This window comes from Falco peregrinus, chromosome 1 (assembly GCF_023634155.1).
Source record: "Falco peregrinus isolate bFalPer1 chromosome 1, bFalPer1.pri, whole genome shotgun sequence".
NCBI classification, from domain to species: domain Eukaryota; kingdom Metazoa; phylum Chordata; class Aves; order Falconiformes; family Falconidae; genus Falco; species Falco peregrinus.
In genome coordinates, this window is record NC_073721.1 from 94,340,402 (window position 1) to 94,365,709 (window position 25,308).

Here is a 25,308-nt window from a genome sequence, read left to right on the forward strand (position 1 = left end):
TTTCTCTCAAGCAGATTTTGCATTATTGTACTTACACTTGTTTGAAAGAAGGGTGTTCTCCATAAGGCCATACAAGAAAAGTATAAACCAACTAATTTTAAGGAGCCAAGAAACGTATGCTCTCAAAATATAATACAAAACAGTAACAGTCAATGTTTTGATCAATATTCATAACAGGAAGTGAAATGCCAGCATTTACTACTTCATCGCAAACCAGGGTATGTATGAAAGACATAATTCTCCACCCACAAACAAATTCTATTCCAATCATATTATCTTCTTCCCGTGATAGACAGGATTAGGATTTTTCATTTGCACAAAAAGAAAACATCAATCTGAATAATTTGAAAACATAATTTGAAGCATAGTCATAGGTAACTAGGTTTCTGACTTAGGTTTGTGAGCTGGCGCATCTACACTGCAGTCAATTTGTATTATGTCACCTGATAAAAGATATTTGAAGACTGTTTCAGAATGAGTAAGAGTTGCAGGAAATGTCAGCAGAGACAATTTGACATGGCAAAGTGGGCACTCTGCGTTGCTATCCCACAAATGGATGCAAAGTGGCCTCTGTCAAGATTGGAAGCACATGCCAAATTCTCCCTCATTTCTGAAAGCAAGACAGGGAAGTATTCAACATCACCCTCAAAAAAAATAGTAGGAGAACTTTTACCAAGCTAGAATGTGGTTAAAAATGAGAAATGTTAAGGTGTATTTTGGATTTTTACTTTCTGTTCAGATTCTGAACCATTCAGATTATGTCAATAATTTACTATCTGGAATCACAAAAGCTAGCACCTTTACATTACAGCAGACAGAAGATGACTGGCTGGGTTTATCATAACTACTGCTTCAGTGGTGGAGTTACCCAGTGACTCTAATTTGAGGACTCCTGCATATTTTTTTAGGCAGTGCAAGTTTCCAGAAATTAAGTCACACAAAAAAAAAAAAAAAATCACTGAGTTGAAGCTGCCAAATGTTCAAGAACATCTGATGTTTTGTATCATTGGCAGCTTCAAGTTTTAAATAAATGTGACAACTGCAAGAAAATAACACACAGACTTAGAATTCAGGTCGAAAGGGACCTCAGGAGCTCTCTAGTCCAATCTTCTGCTCAAATCACAGTTAATATTGATTTCAGACCAGGTTAGTCAAGGTTTTGCCTGGTCAGGTCTCAAAAACTTCCAAGGATGGAGACTTCTGTGGCCCCTCTGGACAACCTATTCATTATACTGGACAGCCCTGCACTGGACAGTTTCACAGTTCAGAACTGATCTTCAAAGTGATTTGGGGTTTAAGTCATTATATAACACAATCATAACACTGAAGTAGATCTACCCAGAAGGTATGTCCCAGCTGTCTGGTCATACAGAAACTCATCTGCCACCACGCTCCCTTTATCTACTCATCCCCTTTACAAAACGTTGTGGTAGGAAACTATGTGAATTGCAAAATATTAATGTCAGGGAAACAACAAAATGACGCAGATAATTGTCTGTGGAGCCATACTCCCACCAGGCAGATCCAATATTTTATTTAAGATGTTTTCTTTGGAATAAGAACATGAAAGAACAGCAAGTTTTACCATTTCCCTCAACCATCCCTCTTAACCGACATTCTAGAAATCAAGTAACTTGTTTGCCCTTTGTGCACCCTTTTCAAAGAAACGGCATTCCTCTGATATTGCTACTAAAACAGTAGGCTGGCAGGTTTAACAAGTTGGTGCTTGTATACATGTCTTGGGAGATACCCACACCCAGGTAGCCCCAACCTGCTTACTAGGGTGATAAATACCTGTTACAACCCACACTTGAGTTTTAAAGAAGTACAATCCTCTTGCTACTGGATTGTGAAATTTTCCCTGTGTTTTAGAAATGTAAATTTTTGTTAATTCTTCCATCCTTTGTTGACTCCAGTCTTAATTTTTCCAATTATAGGCCTTGCCTCCCTTTTCCTGTACTGGCCTGTTTCCTCTTACTGTCCACCCTGTGAACGTTTTTTTTTGTTGGTTGGTTTTTTTGGGGGTTTTTTTCAGTCTGGTTTCCTAAGGAAATAAATAAGGTATGTGTGATCACACCGTTTGGCAGTCCCGAGTCCATTCCTCCCACCCAGTACTTTCTGATCCCAGTAAAGACCCTTAATATCCTCTTCACCAAATTTCATGAAGTTGTCCAAAGAAACCAAGCTGCTACAAGTTTTATAAAAAACCTGGCAGTGAACAGCGAAGACACCCACAGCATCATCTCCACCAAGGGAAAGGCTGCAGCAGGAATACAGCAACGAGCTGCTCAGCTGGGCAACCGGCACACACTAAGGTGCAAAGCAGACACACCTCGCTGGCCCTAGTCACGGAGAGACGGGACAGCAGAGCGATACTGACACGGAAGATGGACGAAAGGATGCATACAGCAGAAAAGGGAAGGTAGCAGGGCAGGAAGAGCAGGGTGTTACTCCACTGGGCCCAGTAGAGGAGATAGATCCCAATGCTACAGGAAGCCAAACTTCACCAAAGTTTTGCTGTTTACAAGCAAAAGGTGACACATTCTGTATTCTCTGACGCATTTTCTGCCAGGCCTTTGACTTCTGCCATGCTCTCCCACCTGTATTTATAACATACATATGCGCACTTCACTTACTCTGTCTGCCTCTTGCTCAATGATCTGATTCTTCATCATTCATCAACATCCATTAGACTAATTCAGTGGTGCAAGACTTTGGTTATCATTACAATGACAAGCTCCACTGGGTTAAAAACCTGTGAAGCACAACCTGGCTACCTCTTGCAAAGCGTTAACAGCCCTCGCAGAACACTCTCCTGGTACAGGACACTGCTTCACATGCTGTCAGAATCCCCTGTGTCTCCCGAGCAAGGCCATCCAGCACTCTATAGTGCCTGGCTAGTCAGTACTTCCTAGTATTAACATGTTCTCTTCTAGCAGTATTTATCTGAACTGAAATGCCAGTAGAAACAATCATATACATAATACAACACCAAGAAAGTCTGAATCTTCTTGAGGCTGACTGCCAGCATTTTTCAAGAGAAAAAGTGGTAACTATTATTAAATTAAATATTGTATTGTGATACTTAATCTGGTATAGAAATGTTTTTTTAAAATACTGCAAGAAGTAGCACAGAAAGATACTCATTTGCAGTCATGATTCTGAATTTTGCTTCATTTTTTGAAAGCCTTCTGACATATGTGGCCACTTGCTGGCACTTAAGAGAACCATGAGTCTGGAGAAGATTTGGATTAGATAATTACATGCAAAATCCTCAAAGGTTTAAAAGGATAAAACCATTACTACTTTTAGGCATAAACCAAGACTGAGTGCTCATAGCTTCTGCATTTTGATCCATGAGCAACAGTATTATTAGTTACGGAAGCACTGATGCTGGCATTTCAAATTTGTATACTAGTTTGTGGTAACTACACGAAAAAAATTGTTACCATGCTAAAGGCTAATGGCATCAGGAAATATTTTGAAGGAAAATACTGAGTAGTAGTTCTGGTGCTGATCCAATTAGCATCACTAAATTTGCCAGCAGAAGAGCAAGGCATTTACCTTGAACCACCACCTGTGTTCACTGTTAGTCTTTTTGTGTGGGAAGCCCTAGAAGCAAATACCACATCGGACTCAGTCCGCAGCAATATGCTACCATTTGCCAGCTCATTGATGAATGTTACCACCAGCATTTAATACCTGGCTATCTGCCCAACTAGCCCATTCGATGCTTTTCATGCTTACAATGAAAGGACACCAAATACTCGATATTTGTACAAATACTGAGGAACACATAGATGATTCTGAGTAGTCCAAGCCTCAAAATATCTTGCCAATTTAACTCCTGTGAAAGCCACCGTGCTTGTCTAAGAACTAGATGGCAACAGAGTCCTAGCAGGCAAGAGGAAGTAAGTGCTGGCTTACACAACCAGGAACAAACACCAAATAACTATTTGCTGTACTCATATAAGAGAGTAGCTTACCTATGGAAAAATAATGGTTAGGTAAAATAAAAACCAATCAGACCTAAAGGTAATGGCACATGCTAATGCTACAATGGATGCAAGCACAAGGGAGAGAAAGCTTGTATCTGAGATCTAACAGAGGAGGAAGCTCACTGCCCCATTTCTCATACAATCATTTAGGTTGGGAAAGACATTTAAGATCGAGTCCAACCATCAACCTAACACTGCCAAGGCCACCACTAAACCATGCCCCACGTATATGCAAAACAGATATACCGGTGATCAGTTTTTATTATTATAATTACAACCTTCAGAACAGGCTTTGCTTCAAACTTTTATCACTGTGCTTTTTAGTCAATGTCTTGACAGCAGAGAGTACACTGTATTTGAGCCCTTTTCCATGTTATTTTGAAAGCTGCATTGTTCTGGGGGAAAGACCTGGCACTGGCAGAATACAAATTGTGATCTTTCACAGACACATTAACTACATTTGTATTATATATGGACCGTAAGAACAAAAGAATGTTTTTAGTATCGTTTAGTGCTTTCAAATAATCATTCTTCATTAGCACAGTGATTGACATTTGTTTCAGGATGTTCTAGGGAACAGTTGTCCAAAGAGATTAAATATTTAAAGTAAAACTTGCATTAAAAGTTGAGTTACAGGTTTGTTGTTGCCTAATATATAATTAATTGGATTTTAAGACATTCTTTTGTTTGGTAAGGAAAGCTATAAGTGTTTGACACTTTGGAAGTGTCAGCACGAAGGCAATGCACCATGCCAACAAGTCATATACAGGCTCTTTGAATTACAAATTTTACCTGTGACTGTCTGATAACCCAGACATTTGGGACAACTGAATGGGGAGCTACATGACCACTTTAATCCAGGAAATCCATTCTGCTGCTGAAATAGTTCCCCCTTGTTCCTTCCCACCACACTCCACTCTATCATTAATGTTCATGTGCTATGTCAAACCAGAAAACATTTCCAGGTGAAAGCTAACTTGTCCATCCCATCCCCTCCCACCGAACCATTCACCCAATGCGACTCACAGCTGCGACACTGCAGCCCCATCCCAAGGCAGGCAGCAGGACAAGGCTGGAGAGGGGCAAAATGGTCTTTTTTAAAATTGGTGCGGACGTGCCTTGGACCGCAGTGAGCACTCAAGTGCTACACGAGAGTCTGTTCCTAGCCAACCTACAGCACATTAGGACAGGATCTTCCAAGATACATGTCAAATCATTGTGAGAAATGGATGGCAACAAACACCACAGAATACAGTCTCTTTTTAATACAGCTTTCTTTGTACCTGAATTTTTCTGTACTCCTAGTCCAGGGCCAGATTTTGCAGGTGTTGGGGAGGCCATTTAAGCCACAGCAAATGGTGATCACATATTGAAACACGTTCTTAATAGAAAAATTGTTTCTGGCTTCTACATGAATCACTAGTTCCAAACAGTAAAATTTCAATGATTCAATTTCTTTCATTCCATAACAGTTATAAATATTGCTAAAATCCACTTATTTTACTGCATGATGAATAATCTAAAAAGCAGAGTTAATTTTTTTGTAGAACAGTCTGAGAAGTACAACTTCTTAGAAAAACCATTTGATACTGTCACTTTTCAGATATTTTCAAACTAGAGATTAAGAAAATCTCAAATTTGAGCTCACCCAAATTTCAGTAACATATGAATGAAACAATTTCAGACCCAGTACCTCTTGCACACCCTACTAAGAAATAAAACAATTCCAGTCTGTTGACCACACTGTGCTGATATAAACTTACATACACTTACATTAATGAAGCCACTTACATCATCAACGTATAAGGAAATTTCTAGTTTTCTGACAGCGTGCTTTATATGACCTTAACAGTAAAACTTTGCAAGACAAGCGGCATGACTGTTTTATCAATTGATTACAGTAAATGCACATCTATTGTTTTCTCCAGATATATGCAAGATGTTCTCTCAAGTTACTAAAAACTTAATACATGCATTATATAACAGAACGATTCATACTTTACATTAGTGCTATATTTACCACATGCCACCTCCTTTATTTTAAAGGTTAGAGGCTTCTATTAGTAAGCTCTTCTTGACAAAGCACCATGTACAAATGCACTTACAGTGACAATAGAGAAATCCACCTTATGAGGTATCCTTTTTCTCTGCTTATAAATTTAGAGTGATGTAAAGATGCAGTTCAGTGACACAACTGGACTGCTGTGACCAGAGGGGCAGTTTCACAGATCTGCTCTCTTCCTTGCATCAGCTGGTCTCACCTCACTGACCTGATTCTTCTCACTAAACCAGCAGAAACCCAGCCTACCAAGACACATAATGTAACTATCAACCTGTAGTTCAACAATTGAATCATCATCACTGAAGGGTTGGGAGAGGCTGCTACATCAGCGCCAGCAAGAAGGCTAAAGGAGCGCAGCACTGTTGCAGAGGCCATCATCTTAGGTAGCACAGACCAAGGTGAGGTGGGATGCTCACAGCCTTCACAGCAGCCTAGCGGCTGCAGAGGTGACCTGCCTTGGTGCTAACACCCAGGCACCTGCAGGGAAGGCTGGGTAAGGGAGCAGAGTCAAATGAGAATTACCTTTTTCCTGATACTTCAGTTCTCAGCCACATCAACACCATAAACAAGGAAATACAAGACTAAGGGGAAAGGGCGTTAGATCAGCTAAGTGCTACAGAACTGCACCTGTTTTTTTTTATTTTCTTATAAAGGCTCAAGGCTGCAACACTGCGTATAAATACCCTGAACTGTTTTTCAATTTCAAGAGTTCAGATAGCAGCAGCTACTTTAAGCATAGGTGTGGCACATCTTTCTCTTCACTGCACTTCCTTTTAAATGGCAGCAGGCAGGAGGACATTTTCTCAGACATTACTCGCCCTGTTTCAGAACTTCCCTGGAGCTCCAGATCTAATTAAAAGGTCAATGAAAATCAGTTTTTTGCCATAGGAAAAGGCCATAAAGACATGTGACCAGGCACTAGAATATTTGGAGTAGCTCATAACTTGAGCAGAAGCAGGGAAGAGGAGGATTGTCTTTATATCTGCAGAGAATACCAAGTCCCATGCCAAGATTTGCTACAAATTATAGTGGAAGGCTCAGAGGGGGTTTTTTATTATTATAAATACTTCACTTATTCAGCTCCCTCTCAAGACCAGGAACTCCAAAGCCAAAGACATTCTGCCTTGCTCTGCTCCTTCCAATGCCCCCGGCTGGGAGCAATGGAGAGGAAGACCAGTCAGAGCAGCACTGTTTTCACTGACTCAAAAGTGCTGGAAGTCACTACCAACACAACACAGGGCAGGCAGGGCGTTAGGAGCACAGTCAGCCATCTAACAGAAAAATCCCTGGGGTTTGGGTATTCAGAAGGCGAGTGCATGTCCAGAGGCCAGGATGCTTCCTGACACTTACTTGCTCAGGAAGGATGTAAATAGAGTAGAAAGGGAAGAGAAATACATCCCTCACCTTTCCAAGGCACAACGGAAAACTCTACCCAGATAAAGCAACGTGCTTCTAATTTCACTATGCAACTATTTTTTGTCTGACACTGACTCAGCACATTTCAAAATTTGGCTGTATCTATCCCCAGGCTTTCCATACACTACAGTTAAAATCTAAATTGGAAAAGGAAAGTCTAGATTTTGCAGGGGAAATCTATGAGGAGATCCTAAACCTGACCTTAGGTATAGAATTCTAGAAATGGAGTCAAACTGTGTGGTACGTGGATCATTAGCAGCACAGATTTTTAAGAAGTGCTCACAGCTCAAAACAAACAAAAAAAAGGCACAAATTGTCATTATTAAGAAATAAACCAAGAAGCCTGAAGAAATCTGTTTTGGAATTTTGTCTATTTAAGTTATCGTTTGCTAAATGGCACCAACTAATTACTCTGAAGTTTCAAACTGGCCAAGACCATAACACTTGCTATTAAATAAGAATAAAAATCCATCTAAACCTTGTTGGCAGAAGGGTATTTTTTTTAATACACATTAAATAACCCTGAAAGAAACATTTTGGATTAACGAGAACTTGAAATATTAGGCACATCACAGTTTATGTATGTTCAAATTTTTCAACTGTCCTTTAAATCAAATAGTCATCCTTAGGGAAGTCAAATCCTGGAACAGTTAAGAGTGAATTTTTAAAAATCCAACTGATTTAGAGCATGACTAAAGATAACATCTCATGTATATGCAAAGCATACAGAACACGAATCTAAAAACAGAACACCATGCCTTTTCCTAGAGACCTTTCCACGTCTCCAAGCATTATAAATTCAGCTTGCTCTAGTACAGTCGGGATGGAGCTCTTCCTTCTTCTCTTCCCTCTTTCTGCATTTTTGCCACCCTTTCTTATCCAACTTTTTGCTGATTTATGTATAACACACACTGAATAAGTTATTTCGTTTTATCTCAGTATTTTGTGTATCAAAGAACACACTTCTGCTTTTGCTTTTGTTTAGTATTTTTAGCCCACCTTTTCCTAACATCTTTGCCATGATATCTTTCAGAAATTCTTAAATCCAGTTTCTAGCTCATGATTTTAGACAACAAGCTCCCAGCCCACATGACACACTGTTCAACAGACATGCTTCTAGGCATTCCCAAACCACTTGCAGGCTCCTGGAAGCTTCTATCTTCCACACTACCATTCCAAACCAGAACATACCTCCCATTACTGCACGCCCCAGCGTGATCTGCAGCAGCCCAAGCTCCCTGGCTTCCAGCTTCTCCTTCTTTCTTGCGTATGCTTAAAGCCAGCAGGAAACAAAAATCTGTTCATCATCCTTAGCCAATACTAAAATTAGTGCCAATAAAATATGAGAAGTATTTCAATCATTACACTCACAGTTGTAAATACCACGTTGTACCTTTACATCTCACATTTTCAAGGGTTGCATATCAAATGAGGAACATCCCAACAAGTTTTTATATCAGATGCAGTATCAGATAGAATGTTCTGCTTTTAAGCTTGTTTTTTTGAAACACAATTTTTCAGTTTTGTACACTCCTCTTTAATTTAAGAGTAAGATTATACACACGCCATCTTCGTTTAATAAGCACTACAACCATAATCCTTTCACCCTAAGATTTATTTCCATACGTTTAAGCAGAGGATTCATTTTCTTTCCTCATTTACAGCCCATCATGACAGCTGTGTTGATTTCAAAACAGAAAATCAAGTACCAGGACACTCAGAACAAGCTTGTAGTAGGCTGGCAATCTCAAATCTTCATCTATACCTCAGGCTCCATTCTGTTGGCTCCCAACCTTTTCCTTTACTCATACTTGAAAATAACAACCAACTATCTGGATGCTCCAGTGTAACACCAGGGTGAGCACCTGCATGCCAGTACAGATGCAGCTGGAAAAGCCTTCCAGTGCAGATATACTTTTACAACTTTCCCATTCCAGAGTAGGAACCAGTGAAGATGCATTAACTTCATTCCAGAAATCTTCTGACACAGTACATGGCCTCTAAGGAGGCCACAAGCAGAAGATGAGAGCACAAGCAGCAGAACAAGGAATTTCTGCCAATCTTCAAAATACTTTAATCTGTTGCAACATAACTGCACGCTAATACAGACACTGAGTCAACTATTTACACAGAGAAAAGCTAAATCGTTGCCTTTCTACTTCCTTATACATCATTTTAGCTATACCCCCCCATTCCCTTCTCTTTTTCCACATAGAATTTAATATTTTCCTTTACTAATTTATCTCTGGTATCATCTAAGTAAACCTTAGCTTCTTTGCCCATTCAGTGATTGTTTTAGCTCTTAAGTAATATTTTTCCACTTGCATTGACTCATTTTAAAAAAACATTCAGTCCCAAACCACAATCTTCTAAAGACTCAAACTCTTCATCCTTGATACTGTAGTTCAGACACACTAGTTTCATTTTTGATCCTAGTATTGTGGAGCTGAGGCTATGTAATCCTTTTGTTCCATAAACTACTTTGAAATTTTCTAATGGAAAAGTCTGGAAGAAATGTAAACTTTAATTTTTTTCCTTTTTCATCTCCTACAGTTCTTGACATTTATGCCACTTACGTCACTGGTTTTTTTAATCTACATGAAACAGGTGCTAAGGACCACTTGTTTAGTAACACATTGCTCCATCACTGGGTTGCCACTGTGAATCCAGCAAGGACATGAATATTACCAAAAAGTGTTTTTAATCTCTCAGTAGTTTCACAGCCTTTGAAGTAACATGCAAGCTTCGATCTGGTTCTTATGGGCAGGTACACACACAAGTCTGCGACAATGGTCTCCAAGACAGGGATACCACGCAGCATCGAGGGGAACGGCAGCTGTGGTTATAAAGCTTGCATTTTTGTTGTGCAAATCTTATGTAAAGGAGTTTAAGCCTTGAACTATTCTGGCAACCGTCCTAATGTTTATGCCCTACCAGCCACGAAATTTCTCTTCTGTCACAACTTCTTGAAGTTTAACTCGTTTCCTGTATAAATTGAGTTTTAAAACCAAATTCATAGCAGCATCATTTTAAAAAAGTAAAAATCTAAGTCCACAAAACCTTTAAAAAGAAGTATCAGGAACAGCTATGTATTGAACTATTTCACCATATTATCTGCATAAGCAGCAAGTGTGACTTTGTCACAATTTCTATTATGGTGCTCAGACTGTTACTCTTACATAGGAACAAAAATATATCTTATTATTTTAAGAAATTCTACAGTAGCAGAGTAGTTTGTGCAGTTACTGGCAAAAGTTCACCCTGAGTCACTGTTCAACTGTATTTTAAAGGAAAGAAAGAAGCCAGAAGTGTTTACAACTGTATTATGTTATCCAAAATTTAAGAAGTTGTCCTTTTCTGAAGAACCATTCTATAAGAACTACATTTTCAAAGAACCAAGAAGTCAGTTTGGAGTCTCATCTTTCTTACATGAACATAATTTAAATTATCAAAACCCCCAAAAGTCCAGTCAGTTATCATAGAAGAAAGACTTTTTTCTTTGAGTATCGTCAGATCCACCTCTCTCCTTCAAAATCTCATTTAACAACCATTTCAGTACATTAGCTCAACTTAACAGTTTTCCTTAAAGTACAGGCTATCGCTTCTGGAAGTACCAGGTAAAGACATCTTCTGGCCTGAGCACTGTTCATAGTATATTGATCAATATTTAGGACCTCAAGTGATGCTTTTCCCAGTCCTTTCTAATTCAAGTACCTGCTTAGTTTTTATTCCATTACTGCAAATTTTAGTTCAAGTACTATGACTCTTGAACAATCTATTTCTGGACAAGTGTTAAAAGATTACAAGTAGACAGTGTTGATTTCCTCTTCCACAAATTGTTATGCACAGCTATATTTATTTCCTTGCCAATATATATTTTTATAAAATCACAAAAGTGATAAGTAACAGTCTCCACCTAAGTCACTCAGAAAATGGAAAGGCTAGGTTCTTAAATGTTATATGGAACATGAGGGGGGAGGGAGAGACAAGGGCAAGGAGATTGAAGTAAGAAGTAGGTCTTGCCCATGCTTCTCTCTTGCAGAAAGATAATCCATTATCTTTCACCAGCTGTCACCCATTTCAGAGCTTCCCACAGAGCTTTGAAGGTAAATTACTGGAGCATATTTTCCAGTAATGTCTGTATTCTTTATTCTGTAGCTATCAAGCATATACTTGAAGTAAGAGCTATTATTACCAATGTGCACAATGACATATTACAGCCCCTGACGCAAAAGATCATTGCAGCAATGCATGTACAAGCGCACACTGCTGTTTTAAAGACATCACTGCAAAGTGTCTTCTCTAAATACAAATAGGAAATAAGAAGTAAAAAGTCTGAACAATGAAACAAAAGAGGAAATTAAGGGCATGAGAGGAAGAGAATGATATTTCTCAGTAGTTTTAGGCAGCAAGACTCAGTCCAAAAAAGAAGTTATTGCCATTACTTCACTCTCTGCTTTTTCCCCCAAGGTACCTCCCGAGACAGAAGCAATACACTGCAGTACACTGCAACCAGAACACAGTGTGAACAACTTCCATACATCAACTGCTAACATAGCTGATAGCTTACAACCACAGCATCTGAAACAACTATACAACACTTTGAACAAAGTTTCCCCTGAAAAATTAACACACGTTATAAACAGCTTACATACACAGTCCTTGCCCTAGAAGGATAATGGACCATTACATGGTATAGTACTGTCAGTTAATGCCTTCACAACATATGTTCTCTGGCAAGGATGTCTACCAGACTTACAGGCATTTAGGAATCACGAGAATTTTGAAAAATCTTATTTTCCCAGAAGTTTGCTGCCAGCAACATACTCAAAAACACAGATATAAATTGATTGTTTGGAAAGCCAAGTGTCACTTCGGATACTCTATTAATAATCACAACACACCACTAATAAAGGATTCAGTTCTTGGGTTTTGTTCCATTTGTATGTTGTTATCCTCATCATTAATATCACTTCCCGTGCTATTTTCTATATATCAATGTGATTTGTTTTGGTTAGCTAAGTGCACTATCAAGAAAGAGTATCAGCTTTAAAACCATGTTGCAAGTCTGACTTCATCTAAGTCAGAGGAAACCAAACACTGGCAAATATCTCCCGTTAGATCTTTACAACTATGATGAAGACTGCTTCACCCTGATGTTAGCAACTGCTTAGTCAGACTCCTTATAATGTCATATGTAAGGACATTAGGAACTCTACTAGATAGAGATCCCTTTGTGATATGAGAACATATCTAGCAGAACAGCTAAACCTGTATTTATCATAAAGGATGATTCAGGCTGGCAGTCATGCAGGGATTGCAGGCTCTTCTGACAGCTCCATGAAACGAAGCTTTAAAATACTTCAACTGCTATCAAGGCTAACAACTACACATAAGGAAGCCAACACTTGGGAAAAAGCACTAGACATAAAACATAGGTGCAAAGTTCTTGAAACCTGTTTCGGCAATTCTCTTCCAGGAACAAGGAAACTGGTGCTTTTATTAAAACACATAGAACAACATGAACAAAATTTAGCTTCCAATCATTTACAAGCCTAAAATTTAGTTAAAAGCTTGTCAATGCTCATGTTCAGACTACATGGTAAAATGCCAACCAATCAGGCTAAACACCTAAAATTACCAAAAACCGAATAGTAAATTTACACAAGTTGTGTCAACTACTTTATCTGCAACAGTAAGAAGATTCTGTTTCACGTATTTCTTTTCATTCTGAGAAGTATCTATCAAGAACAACTGTTTTCTATTAAAGCATCTAGGATGTTACATAAATTTCCTAACACGGGGGGAAAAAAAAGAAAAAAATATATAACCACAGAACAATTTTAGGTTGGAAGAGACCTCTAGAGATCAGAGTCCAACCTCCTACTCAAAGCTGAGATAACATTAAAGTTCAATCAGGTTGCTCAAGGCCTTGTCAAGCTGAGGTTTATCTGCTGGGACTATCACCCCTCTGGGTGCCTCTTCCAGTGCCGACCACCCTCAGGAGGAAAATTGTTTTTCCCCCCGTACACAGTCAGATTTCTCCTTGCTACGCCTGTGTCCATTGCCTCTCCTTCTTGACACTGCATCTGAGAACAGTCCACCTCTGTGTTCTCCGTAACCACACGTCCTGCGGTTCAGGATCATGACCAATTCCCCTTCTCCAGGCTCACCAAACCCAGGTATCTCGGGCTCTTCTTGCACTTCAGGTGCTTCAGGCCTCCAACCACATCAGTGGTTCTCTGCTGGACTCACTTCAGATTCCTGCTGTTCTTTCTGTACTGGGAAGCCCAGAACTGGACACAGTACTCCAGAAATGGCCTCACAAGTACTGTAAAGAGCAGAATAACCACTTCCCTCAACCTACTGACTACACTCTTGCTGATGCAGTTCAGCACACAGGCAGCTTCCATTTCTACAATGAGGCACTACTGAATTTTTCAACTAATTGTCTACCAGGATCCCCAAATTTTTTCTGCAAGGCTGCTTTCTAGATGGCCATTCCCCAACGTTTACAGCTCCACAGTGCAAGATTTGGCACTTGTCATGTCAAACTTCATGAGGTTTTACAGTGTGAAGGAAATATAATGCTGGTATGGAAAAGGTAAAGTATAGAATGTAATCTCTACTATCCCCACCCTCACCTGAAACATTAAACAAAACCTTTATGATGTTTAATACTACCCACAAGAACAGGAAGCTTATAACTTATAACCTGTAGCTCTGATACCGTCAAAATCAACCAGGGCACTTCTGCTCCTGGTTTGAGCCACCCAAACGCATGCAATACCTTTAATGTTGAGGATAATTACTGCAAAGCCTTTTCCTAAGAGCAGTAAAAGCTTCTCCGTCACCGAACTTCTTTTAAAATGAAAAATCCCCCCCTTCCCTCCTTCTCAAAAAGTGTTGGGTCTTTCATCTTTACAATTCACATCAGACACAGTCAACTTCAGGATGCACAAGGATTATTTCTCACCAAGGGCGCAGATCTGCCTGGGTCTTGCCTGCCTGGGTCAAGTATAGCCCTGTTGGTACAGCACTACACCCCAGCCAGTAAAACCCCGCTGGCCCATAATAACATACATAACAATACAGTAACATAACAATAACGAGCGATAACCACTCAGTTAAGCCCAGTTGCCTTAATAACCAGTAAATACCTCTAATGGTAAGATAAAGACAGTCTGTGGGAATGATATAGCCTACAGTTAAGTATCCCCTCTGTATGCTGTCCTTACTATGTTATCTGGAGTACCAGGCCAGCAGAACCACAGTTTAAAAAGAGCTGTTTGATACTGTCATTATTCCCAACTTAAACATTAACTGTCCAGGAAACTAAAGGCTGAACTTGTAGGAAATGGAAATCTTCAGTTACACAATAGAGTAAGTTAACGCAAAGTTAATTCCTCTGTGCAGCGATGCCATGCCACAAGACTTCAGGCATTTTGCTACAAATAGTTAAAGCTAGTCTGGAAGGAAAATGTGCTTCTTCCCTGTGACACAACAGGCTAACTCATCTGCAGCTTCTCAGAAAATCTGCTCTGAAAGATGAAGTGGTGTGAGTTTAGGAAAAATACCACATTACCCATAAAAGGCAAAAAGATTAAACAGCACACACTCCGGCCTTCACTCTGCATTTATAACCCAAGACCTAGCAGTTACCAGCTACCAGTTATTCCATTAGGACCTTTAGATCACTTTTAGTCATTTGTACACAAAAATTTTCTTCTCCCAGCCTCCTGTAGTAAGTCCTATAAAGTAAGGTTCTGAATCACAAAAACGTGGTTTCCCCCTTTTAAGCAAGTAACTTGAGAGGGTCACAGGGCAACAAAGCCATTCCAAAAAGGACCCACGGATAGCCAGTGTGCAGTGAGATCCCTCCTTGCCTTAAAGAACATATAAACTAAAAAGAAAGAAAATGTGGACAGATAATTACGTTTCCATTTCATTCAGGTGCAGTGCAAATCATAACAGACTGCATAACGGAAACCAAATTCCTTAACTGAAATTTTTCAATGCAAACCTCTTACTCGGGTATAACTAGTCACAGAAAAAAAAAATACATTTGCTACTCTTCTCCAGGTTCACAGCCCACTTAGCACAACTCTAGAAGGGATTCAAGTTCTCAATGTTTAAAAAAAAAGGGTTCTTTGCTGGGAGAGAGGTTTTGTTGTCTTTTTTTCCAGTACTACAGGGTTTAAACCAATTTAGGTAGGGCATGATCTATTTTTTATGTACCTTTGGAGAATTTCTAGTGACCCAAAGCTTTTCATTAAGTCTCATCTATCCAGAAGAAGCATACAGTTTAGTTCTTAGGCTAAGGGACCACTACTAGTAGGGCAATCAATGCACTAAAAAACCTCCATACTTCTATAGTGGTTGCTATATTCTGGGTGAAGTTACACCACCTATAAAAAGAGTGAATCCACATCCCACGAACTACACAGTCCCAAATAAAAGTACAATATTGCCAGAATAGTTCCAATGCTCCTTTAAGACTGACTTCCACATATGTACTTAAGTGAGTTTAAAACTGGTTTCATCTTACTTACTACTTCATCATTCACTGAATTTTTAAATGAAAATTAGAACAATCTAACTCACGTTTAAGCAGAATTAAAAGTCCAGACAGAATTTTGTATAGACTTTTCTAAAATCCTAAACATGCACATCTCGCTAAACTGGCATAAACACATTTCAAGCAGGACTTCACAAAGCAGTTATCGTTTACATTTATGTTGGAGAACAATTATAAATGGTGAAAAGAATTAGGGATATATCTGGAATTGATGCTGCTTCTGATCTTTCCTCTCCTTGGCCTTTTTGGGAAAGGCAGCTATACATATTCAGCCCTCAATGGCACTGCACTTAAGCAAATCAAGTACTTTATCTCAGCCTTCATTAATGCACACCTGATTAATAAACTCCATACATTTCCAACAATTCAATACTTGGTGAAGACATCCCCACCGTTTTCAAAAACTCAGACTCCTTTACAGAGGTCTCGGGTTGGGCATCCAGAGGTACTAGTCACATTTGAAGCTTTAGGCCATCGTTAAGTAATAACATGTTTTAGCGTTAAGACCCTGATGACATGAATGACAGAAATTAAGATCTCAGGCACTTCAGGATGCCTAAGGCCTCAGCTGGCAATGACGGATGCACACACTTAATCTGAATGCGCTCTAAGTATATCTACAGACATGATTACTGAGGTCTATGCAAAATCAGGGCTTAAGAAAACAGCATGTAGTTTCCTATACAAGAAAGCTACATTCATTATAGCGAACAAAGATCTTTATAAATGAAGGCTTGCATTCTGGCAATCTGCATATGCTAATGAGAAAAACAGAGGAGAATATTTTAGTATTAGGAGACAGCTAAAATGAACAGATCATGTTGAAGCACAGACCAAATGTACTTAGAAATTCTTAGACCTCGAAAAGCTTTTTAAAATTAAGTCCCTTTTCTTAACATAAATGAACCAACCAATCAACAAGCTTAGAGCTTCAAGCTCTTTGGTAACTACATCAAGAATATATTGGAATTCTCAAGTGTACCTTATGAAAGGCTTAGAAAATGAATCTCAACTCTGTTTAAAGCATTATCAAAGGCAAAAATACAGCAAAAAGCTTTAACAAGTCCCTTCTGTTTTTCTAAATAGATTTGCTTGTAGTCCATCATCTTATTCACTTTTCAGACATGGGTAATGAAAAAGATGAACCCATAAAATTTTTCCTAATCCTAGGCACTATATTCTGTTAATGGCTCAGATAATGGCACAATTGTTTAGGTGAGTACCATAATTCTCCCTTTTTGTAATACCCATCTAAAAACAGCTTACATTAACTGCTTCAAATTACAAGCAACAGATAAAATGTAAATTTCATAAACTTGAAGAATCTGTAGTAGTTTAACATTCCCAACTAACCTCAACTATAGACCTACATTACTAAACCCAAAACAATTAATATATAACCATAAAGTAAAAGCAACTTGCTAAAAAAAGCTGATGAAACAAGTCTCTTCAGTTCTGACTCACACAGTTAAAATCATTTGTTTCCAGTAGGTGTAGAAGAAACTGACTCACTCCCACATGTGAATTATTTGCAAAAAAAAAGGTTAGTTCAACTTCATTTGATAAAAAAGTTCATTGCACTGAATCTGCTGACTAAACTGACATACAAGCCATTTCCACTGCTAATACATAACTTTGCCAAACCAGGGAAGTTTTAAGGACATAAATTATCTTTTGCAAAATGTTACATCTTAATATTACCTATAAAAAAGCAATATGAAAATAATTTAGATTTCTACAGGAAAGTCAGAAAAAAATGTTAAATTTACGGATGCTTATAAAACTTCACTTCTGCATTCTATACTTTTATCATGTACCATGAGTGAGAAACCACTACCTGCACGCATTTTTTTCTATAAGACAAAACTATCAATGACTTATTTACCCCTTTCTGAGTTTTCATTTCTAAACAGAATTAAAATAAAAAATATAGGTCACAGCCTTTAACATACCACATAACTCCTCAAGCCCTCACTAAAGACTGTTGCTATTTATTAGCAACTTCATCCACAGAAGAAAAGCAATACTGACTTCCTTCTGTGGGACAAAAGACAAGCTTCACCCAAGATGCCTGTGATCTTAACAGCACATGACAATGTATCTCTCATCCTCCAGACCACAATGCTTTCCCACTGTCAAAACATGACTGCAGCATTCAGTGCCGATGCTTCACAGCACAGTCTTACAGAAAGTCATTAAAAAGTATCGCCTCACTCTAAAAATAACAGATTAGAGAACAGATGTACTGTAAAGGCTCCATCATACCTACCGCAGCAGGCTTTGAACCTCATGCCTTCAGATCACTAGCCCTGACTACAATGCATTCAAAGCTAACGTGGCAGCTTGGGCTAGTTCAGCATGAATTAATCCTAACATGCATTTTTCAAAAGGACAAAACCAGTTTACTCAAAGCATAGAATGCAGGAAACTGGGATTCGGCAGCCATGCTCACACTCTTCCGCCAGATGACCATCAGACTTCATTAGCAAAGATGATCCGAGCTACAGTGCCCCATGTCCGACCACCAGAAAGCATTCAGGGAGTAGGAGAGGGTTTCAGCTGCATCAACACCGCACTGTGCACAAAGAACGTGTGGCCACCACCACCACTGGCCTTTCCAGAACTTCTGCAAGGCACCTGTAGCTTCACCCTGCTCCAGTGGGCCCTCATCCCCATCCTACTGCTAGCTCTTGTATCAGAGTTGTAAAGGCTCGTAACAGGCTTTGGTGGGTAGAGGATGGAAGTAGAGGAACTTTGGCCAGTGTCTGAAATTCAGTTTTCTTGTTTATCAGTTGTCTTCATTATCCAACCACACTCACTTCACTCATGCGCCCAGTGGGCTTATCGCTCACTGCACTGCTTTTGCCTACACAGAGGAGGATATTACACAAGCTAGCAGAGCCTGAGGTCCCTTCCTGGCTTTCTATGTGTACTTCTGCAAGCAGGGAAAGGGGGAGGAGTGCTAAAGGGAAAGAAGAGAGGAATTTAAGCCCTCAAGCCAAGAGATAGGACATGTTATCAAGTGACAGTTTTTCCTGGCGTAACCCAAAAAGGCCAAAGAAAAGATCCTCATAAGCAACCCTCAAAGTCTGACAGCTCTAAGGTCATCTCAAAAATACCGAAGGATAGTATCTTCCTCCTACACTAACAGCACACTCAGCCACACACCATGTTCCCACCCTCTCCCCACACTTTTTCTAGTACATCAGCGCCTGTGGCAGCCAGAGGACAAGGTCTACCCTGCAGCTAGTTTTGAAGATGCTGTAATGCAGGCTGGGAAGACCTTTTCTCAAGTCCACATCTACACTTCTGAATACAACTGCTTTCAAGCTGAGAGAACAGGCTCTACACTCTTCTGACAGAAAGGTGACCCTGTAAGGTTCTCCCTTCCCTCATTAGATTTTTTTATTATTATTTGGAAGGTTAAGGTGCCTCTTTAAGCAGAGCTGGAAGGAGGAGAACGTAGGCCTGGGAGCAGACTTCCAAAGTTCACAGAGCCCCCCCAAAAGCAAGATCCAAACTTGAAACACTAGTCCTGACAGCAACCCAAAGTTGTGAGTCACTGCACCAGCACAACAGCAACTCTTTTTGGTGAACTTTCTGCACATGATTTTTCTACCTACGGTCCAGCTTCAGGTCTAACAGATATATACCCTAAAGTGGCAGCCTGAGGCTAGGCTAGAGAGGTTACTTTGAGCGCTCTGCATTTTCCCTCCTCTAGCCCAGACTGGGAATATATTGCTGTTACTACACCAGCACCCGCTGCCAATTATGCCAGACTGTCTTCAAGGGCTCAGCCACAGATGCTCAGCTGGCCTACTCACACTAATCATCTGCAATCTTCTTTCTTTTCCCCACAGCTTCAGCCCCCTTAATTTCCTCTCAGGAAAAACAAAAACCAAACACCCAAACAAAAAAACCCGCACTAGCACCATCCAAAAGCAGAACATCAGTCTAGCTGGGTAACAGACCTTGCACAAACTGAGAACGCAGAAGGTAAGTCAGCATTCAAACAGACAGCTCATAACACAAGAGAAATAGCCAGTGCACCTGCTTCAACAAAAAACAAATACAACAAATAAAAATCCAAACCACATTTTAGATCAGTTTAAACTACTCTGACATTGGGTTTGGGTGTTCTTACAGAGAGGACTAGCCAGTACACAGTCCAGGGGCGAGACAACACTGAACGAACTATGTGGGGACATGTGCCATCTTGCCCTCTGTAGCGTGCCAGCAGTACAAAACAGGGTCAGAGGAAACAAAGGCTGGAGCAAGAGGGTCTATGCAACACCAAGAGCATTCTGAATACAAATAAGGCCCATTCCTGTTAGACTCTTCTCTGAACACGCTTGCCTACTGGCTGCAAACTCTGCCAAGTAGCTCTTCAAAAATGGAGCAGCCAGTTGTGCCAGTCCCTGCTGACTGGAAGTAAGGGGCAGTAAGCACCAGCCACAGCCAAGTAAAATAACTCCTGAAAAACAAGGTGATGTCAGACACGCACGAACGTGATGCCAGCCAGCAAGGTGCCCTGCAAGCAGCCACACTAGCACAGTGTTATGAAAGATTCAGGTCCCTCAGTATGATGGAACAAGAGGCTCCACAGGGAGGAACATGCTGTACCAGAAAGCCAAAGGACAAGTGATGCATGGACACCTGAGCTGCAGCCATGCTGCTCCAGCACTCCGGTACTTCTCGTCACATGAAACAAAGGACAGCATATATTTTTTGCAGGAAAAGTCTCTTAGGAGGTCCCTCTGCAGTGCACAAAAAATACCACCCCGCAGCACCCAAGCACTGGTGTGCACCACAATCCATCGGAAAAGTCTGAAGGCCATGCAGCCACCTCTGTGCTTGCTGATAGCTTTAGGTAGTCTTTACTAGTGGCCTAGGTCACCCTTACCAAGGGCAGTACCTCCAGAGACTCCCAGGGCCATGCAGACTGCTTTACAGGCTTTCTAGGACCCAGGACTGTCGAGTTCCAGCACCTCCCCAGATGCCAGCTAGGCTGCTCTCCTGACAACTGGAAGGATGAGCAGAGATGGTCAAGCAGGTTGGCCTCAGAGACACAAGGGCTGTAGCAGCCCAGTTTCACCGATGACTTTCAGAGGAATGAGCAAGTACAACTAGAAGAGGATTCACTGTTCAGATTCCTCACAATTTCTCACTCTAGGAGCAGCAGATGTAGCAACAGTTTAAAAGACACTAAGCACAGATTTGGGAAATTCTTTCTGAACATGTAGACATGGGTCTGTTATCTAACAGACTTGGATTCGATTCCCACTGAGAATACTGAGCATTATTTCAATATCTATTATATAAGCAATACAGTGATAACCAATTGGGCAAGACTTTATTCAGCAGGAGTTATAAATAAAAATAACTAGAAGAAAAGGGCTTTTGAACTCCTCACTTGCAGCTCTTCTCCAAAGATACTTAGCATAAAGATATGCGTATTATACTTCCAATATAGGGAAACAATACAGTCTGTCCGAAAGCTCCATTCACCATGGGAAAGCTACAATTGCCAAGGTTAAAATGGCAGTCTTACAACATTTCTAAAGCGATGGAAGCCACAGGCTGCCTCAAGGCGAATGGCCACACCCTACGCTCTTCTATGGTTCACAAATAGGAAGAGGATTTTGAAGAAAAAAGCCTGTGGCAGGACTGCCAGGAAGCAGCAGCAGGATTTATAGGACAAAAGCAATGAGATCTACCATCTGGGGCTCACCAGCCTCTGCAGGTGAGGTGCAAGGCTTCTATAGACAGGGAGAAGGTGGCGTAAGTGTCACAGGATAAACATGGGCCTTAATTTTCTGGACTCCCCACTTCCCCTCTCCAACAATCACCAGCTCCAGAATACAAGCAACATCATGCTGCTGTCAGAGAGCAAAGATACCCACATCCAGCAGCTACACCACACAACTCAGCATGTCCTCTGCACCCCACAACCAGGAAAAAAACCCTCTGCCTCAACTACCATGCCTGAACTCTATTTTCTCTTGGCAATTAAGACTGCAAGCAAGTCCATTAGCCATGCTGAATCATTTCAAGGGAATTTTATGTGCATGATACCTCACACCCAGTTTTAAATCCAAAATAGTAAAGAAATGCTTGTTATATAGCTCAGCTTAATTTAACCTTAATACCTATGCAGCTTATTTCCATTGTCAGCGATGTCTCCATTTTGTCAAAAGGAAATTCCTTCTGTCTCCAGTTGATAAAGAAACACCAATCTTCAAAGTATACCCCAAATATTTAACTACACCCTCACGCTTCTACAGACACACAGCAGCACACAAAACTTGTGCACATCAATCCAGAATATCTTCTAACAGAGAATCAGGCTGTAATTAAGCCTGCACATCATGACATGAGGAAGATCAGCATGTTTGGCATGGTATTTTCCTTATTAGCTGGAGGCAGAAACAAGTTCCTTGTCAGTGGAAACCTACTGTGAGGGCATTAGGACACAGATAAAAAGTGTCTTGTTGGTGGCATGTATTTGTTTTTAACAGCTTGAAGGAATGGAAGGAACACAGAGTATCAACTGTAATTGGTTTTAAGTGTATTCCTTGTTGACGGAACACAAATATACAGCAGTCCAGATTTAGACCCATCCCCTTACCATCAAGGGCCTGGATTATAAACTTTTATCCCTACTCTGCAGCACCAGATGGTAGCTCACATACATTTCAATTATTTATTGAATAGGCACTTTGTTATACTAGGGTAATCCCACACTGCAGCAAGAACTACACACTGTTTTTATTGCGAGCTATACTTTTCATCAAGTCAGTAACCTTTTCATATTCAGTGAACACAATAAATAGAATTAAAGGAAGCGATTTTATAAACAATTGTATGATCTGCCTCCATCACACACAAAATGACAACGCAGGGATCAATCAGTAAGACACAACCACCAGCAGTGCTATAGAAAAAGCGTATCATTCTTTGGCCTGCCCCAAATCCTTTCTTCAACTTCAGTGCTCAAAGTACCGTCACAGTCTTGATCTATCACATTTAACAGTTTGTAGGTGCTCACTCCTACAAGCCATCAGCTTGAAAACAGGAGTACAAAACCAGACTGCACTCTGCTGAAGATGCACAAAGCTCCCACCACAAAACAAATAATCAATGTTCCCCAGGCTGCAGCCTTGCAGGGCAGATGTGATAAAGTGGTTAATTATTCAGTTGGCAATCGCATTACTGACGTCAATGGAAGAGTCCAGGAAGTGAATCCTCTTACTTTGTTAGTGTATGACAAAGAGTGGTGGTCCCCACAGAAATTAAGGAGAACCAGCTGTCCCTACATGTTAGCGCTCTGGTCTGTATGTAGTGCTAAAGACACATATTTGCATTTACTGAAGTAAATGGGCCCCTCCTTGTCCCTTAGGAAATCCTTTGTTTTTGGTTTTGTTTTGGTTTTGTTGTGGGGTTGGTTTTTTGTTGGTTTTTCTGAGGGCTCTTGAAAAGCCTAATTAACTGTACATGCAGGAACAGCTGATAAACGGGACAATATACTCATGAGCAACAATGTCTCCTCCCTCTCCTCCAATTCTTATTCCTCAGAGAAGTTAAGTCACCTTCGTCTTACATTATTATTCATAACTTACTCAGCTGAATAAACCAGTCAGCCACCATGGCCGTTTTAACATAAATTCACTTAGGCATGCAGCAGGGAAGGATCTCTAATACCCACATACCCGTAGTCAATACTCTGAGCTAAACAACACTGGACAGAAAACTTTCATCCTAAGCGTTACCCCAGGTATCCCCACTGCCTTTTGTCAGCACCGCCCGGACCACCGGAGGTTTCTCGTTATCAGACCGCTTAACAGCGGGACACCATTAAACAAAGCTGTTATAAAGGCTGCCTGGAATGGCTCTGTCCTTCGGGGGCATGCCCACATCGCAAGGACTGCGCGATGAACGAGCGGTAACTGTGGGTCCCCTCCGACAGCGCCGAGCCGGGCACAGGAGCCGCCTGCTCCCCCTCCCCGGTGGGACCCCGCCGAGGAGGGCTGGATTAGCCTGACGTTTCGGGCTAAGCCGAGCCAGGTTTCAGGCCAAGGACACTCCAGGGCTGCTCCTGCCGCCGGCTGCCAAACGGCCCGCTGGGGGCCGAGGGGAGCTGGGAGGAGACCTGCAGGGGTCAAGGCCCGGCCGGCGGCGGGGGTGTTCCCCAGGGAGGCTCCGCATCCAGGGGCGGCGTCTCCCCACCCCGCCCGGCCCCGCCGAGGTCGGCAGCGGGCAGCGCGCTCCCGGGGCCGGGCAGCCACCCCGGGCCAGCCTGCCGCCCCTCGCCCGGGCATCAGGGCAGCGGGGGCCGCCCTCCCCTCCCGCTACCCGTACCCACCCCCGATCCCCGCGGGCCACCCCCGCCCTCCGCCGGGCTCACCCCACTCGAGGAAGTCGGAGACGTATCGGTCGCGGCGGAGCGGCGAGTCGCGGCTGCACTCGGCGTAGACGCCGACCAGGAGGTCGAGCAGGGTCTCCACGCTGAGCACGCTGTCGTGCCGCTGCGGCCCGTCCAGCACCAGCTGCTCCAGCCGCTTCAGCCGCACCTTGGCCGACATGGTGCCGCGGCGGCGGGCGCAGGGCAGGGCAGGGCCGGGCCGCTCGGGCGGCGGCGAAGCCGGCTGACGGCGGCGCGCAAAGGCCCGGGGCGCCGCGCTCAGCCGCGCCGCACCGCCCGCGCCCCGCGCCGCCTCCCGCCCCTCGCGGCCGCGCCGGGGCCGAGCGGCTCTTTCCACGGGCTCCGCCTCAGGCCCGGACGGTCCATGGGCCGGACGCGGCCACCCCCTACCCCCGCTCTGGCCTCCCCCCGGCGGCGGGGAAGGGCTGCTCCCGCTGCTGCTCCCGCTGCTGCTCCCGCTCCTCCGCCACGGCAGCGGCGGCCCCGGCAAGCGCGGCCCGGCGCGTCCCACGGAGCGGCCCCGGCGGCCCCCGGCCACGCCCACCACGCAGCGTCCGCGCGACGTGGGCAGGGCCGCGCGAAGCCGCGCAGGAAGATTGGGACGCGCGCCGCGCCGTAGGGGGGGGGGGGGGGGGGGGGGCACCGCGGCAGCGCCGCGGCAGATTCGCCACGGAGCGTGTGAGGGGCGGCGGCAGCGCCGGCCGCACGTTCCCATCCGCACTTTCGCCTCCCGGCGGCGGGGCACAGCCTGCGCCCCTGTGTCCCAGCCGGCGCCGTCCCAGCAGGGCGGCGGGGGCGCAGCAGGCCCCTCCTCACCAGCCAGGCAGGGGCC

At 42.4% G+C, this 25,308-nt stretch overlaps 1 protein-coding gene across 15 annotated transcripts in view; it reads right to left on the reverse strand.

Annotated features, from left to right (window-relative positions):
* CDC42BPB (CDC42 binding protein kinase beta) overlaps positions 1-24,996 on the reverse strand; it is a 98,649-nt gene extending 73,653 nt beyond the window's left edge. For 6 of the 15 annotated variants that reach the window (XM_055795929.1, XM_055795914.1, XM_055795902.1 and 3 more), the window contains exon 1: positions 24,459-24,994. In XM_055795929.1, the coding sequence (XP_055651904.1) occupies positions 24,459-24,636 (178 nt within the window). In that variant the 5' untranslated portion in view covers positions 24,637-24,994. Of the gene's footprint in view, positions 1-24,458 lie in introns of all 15 variants that reach the window. The other 9 variants (XM_055795892.1, XM_055795849.1, XM_055795867.1 and 6 more) reach the window with 3 other exon arrangements.
* Between the last annotated feature and the right edge of the window lie 312 nt (positions 24,997-25,308).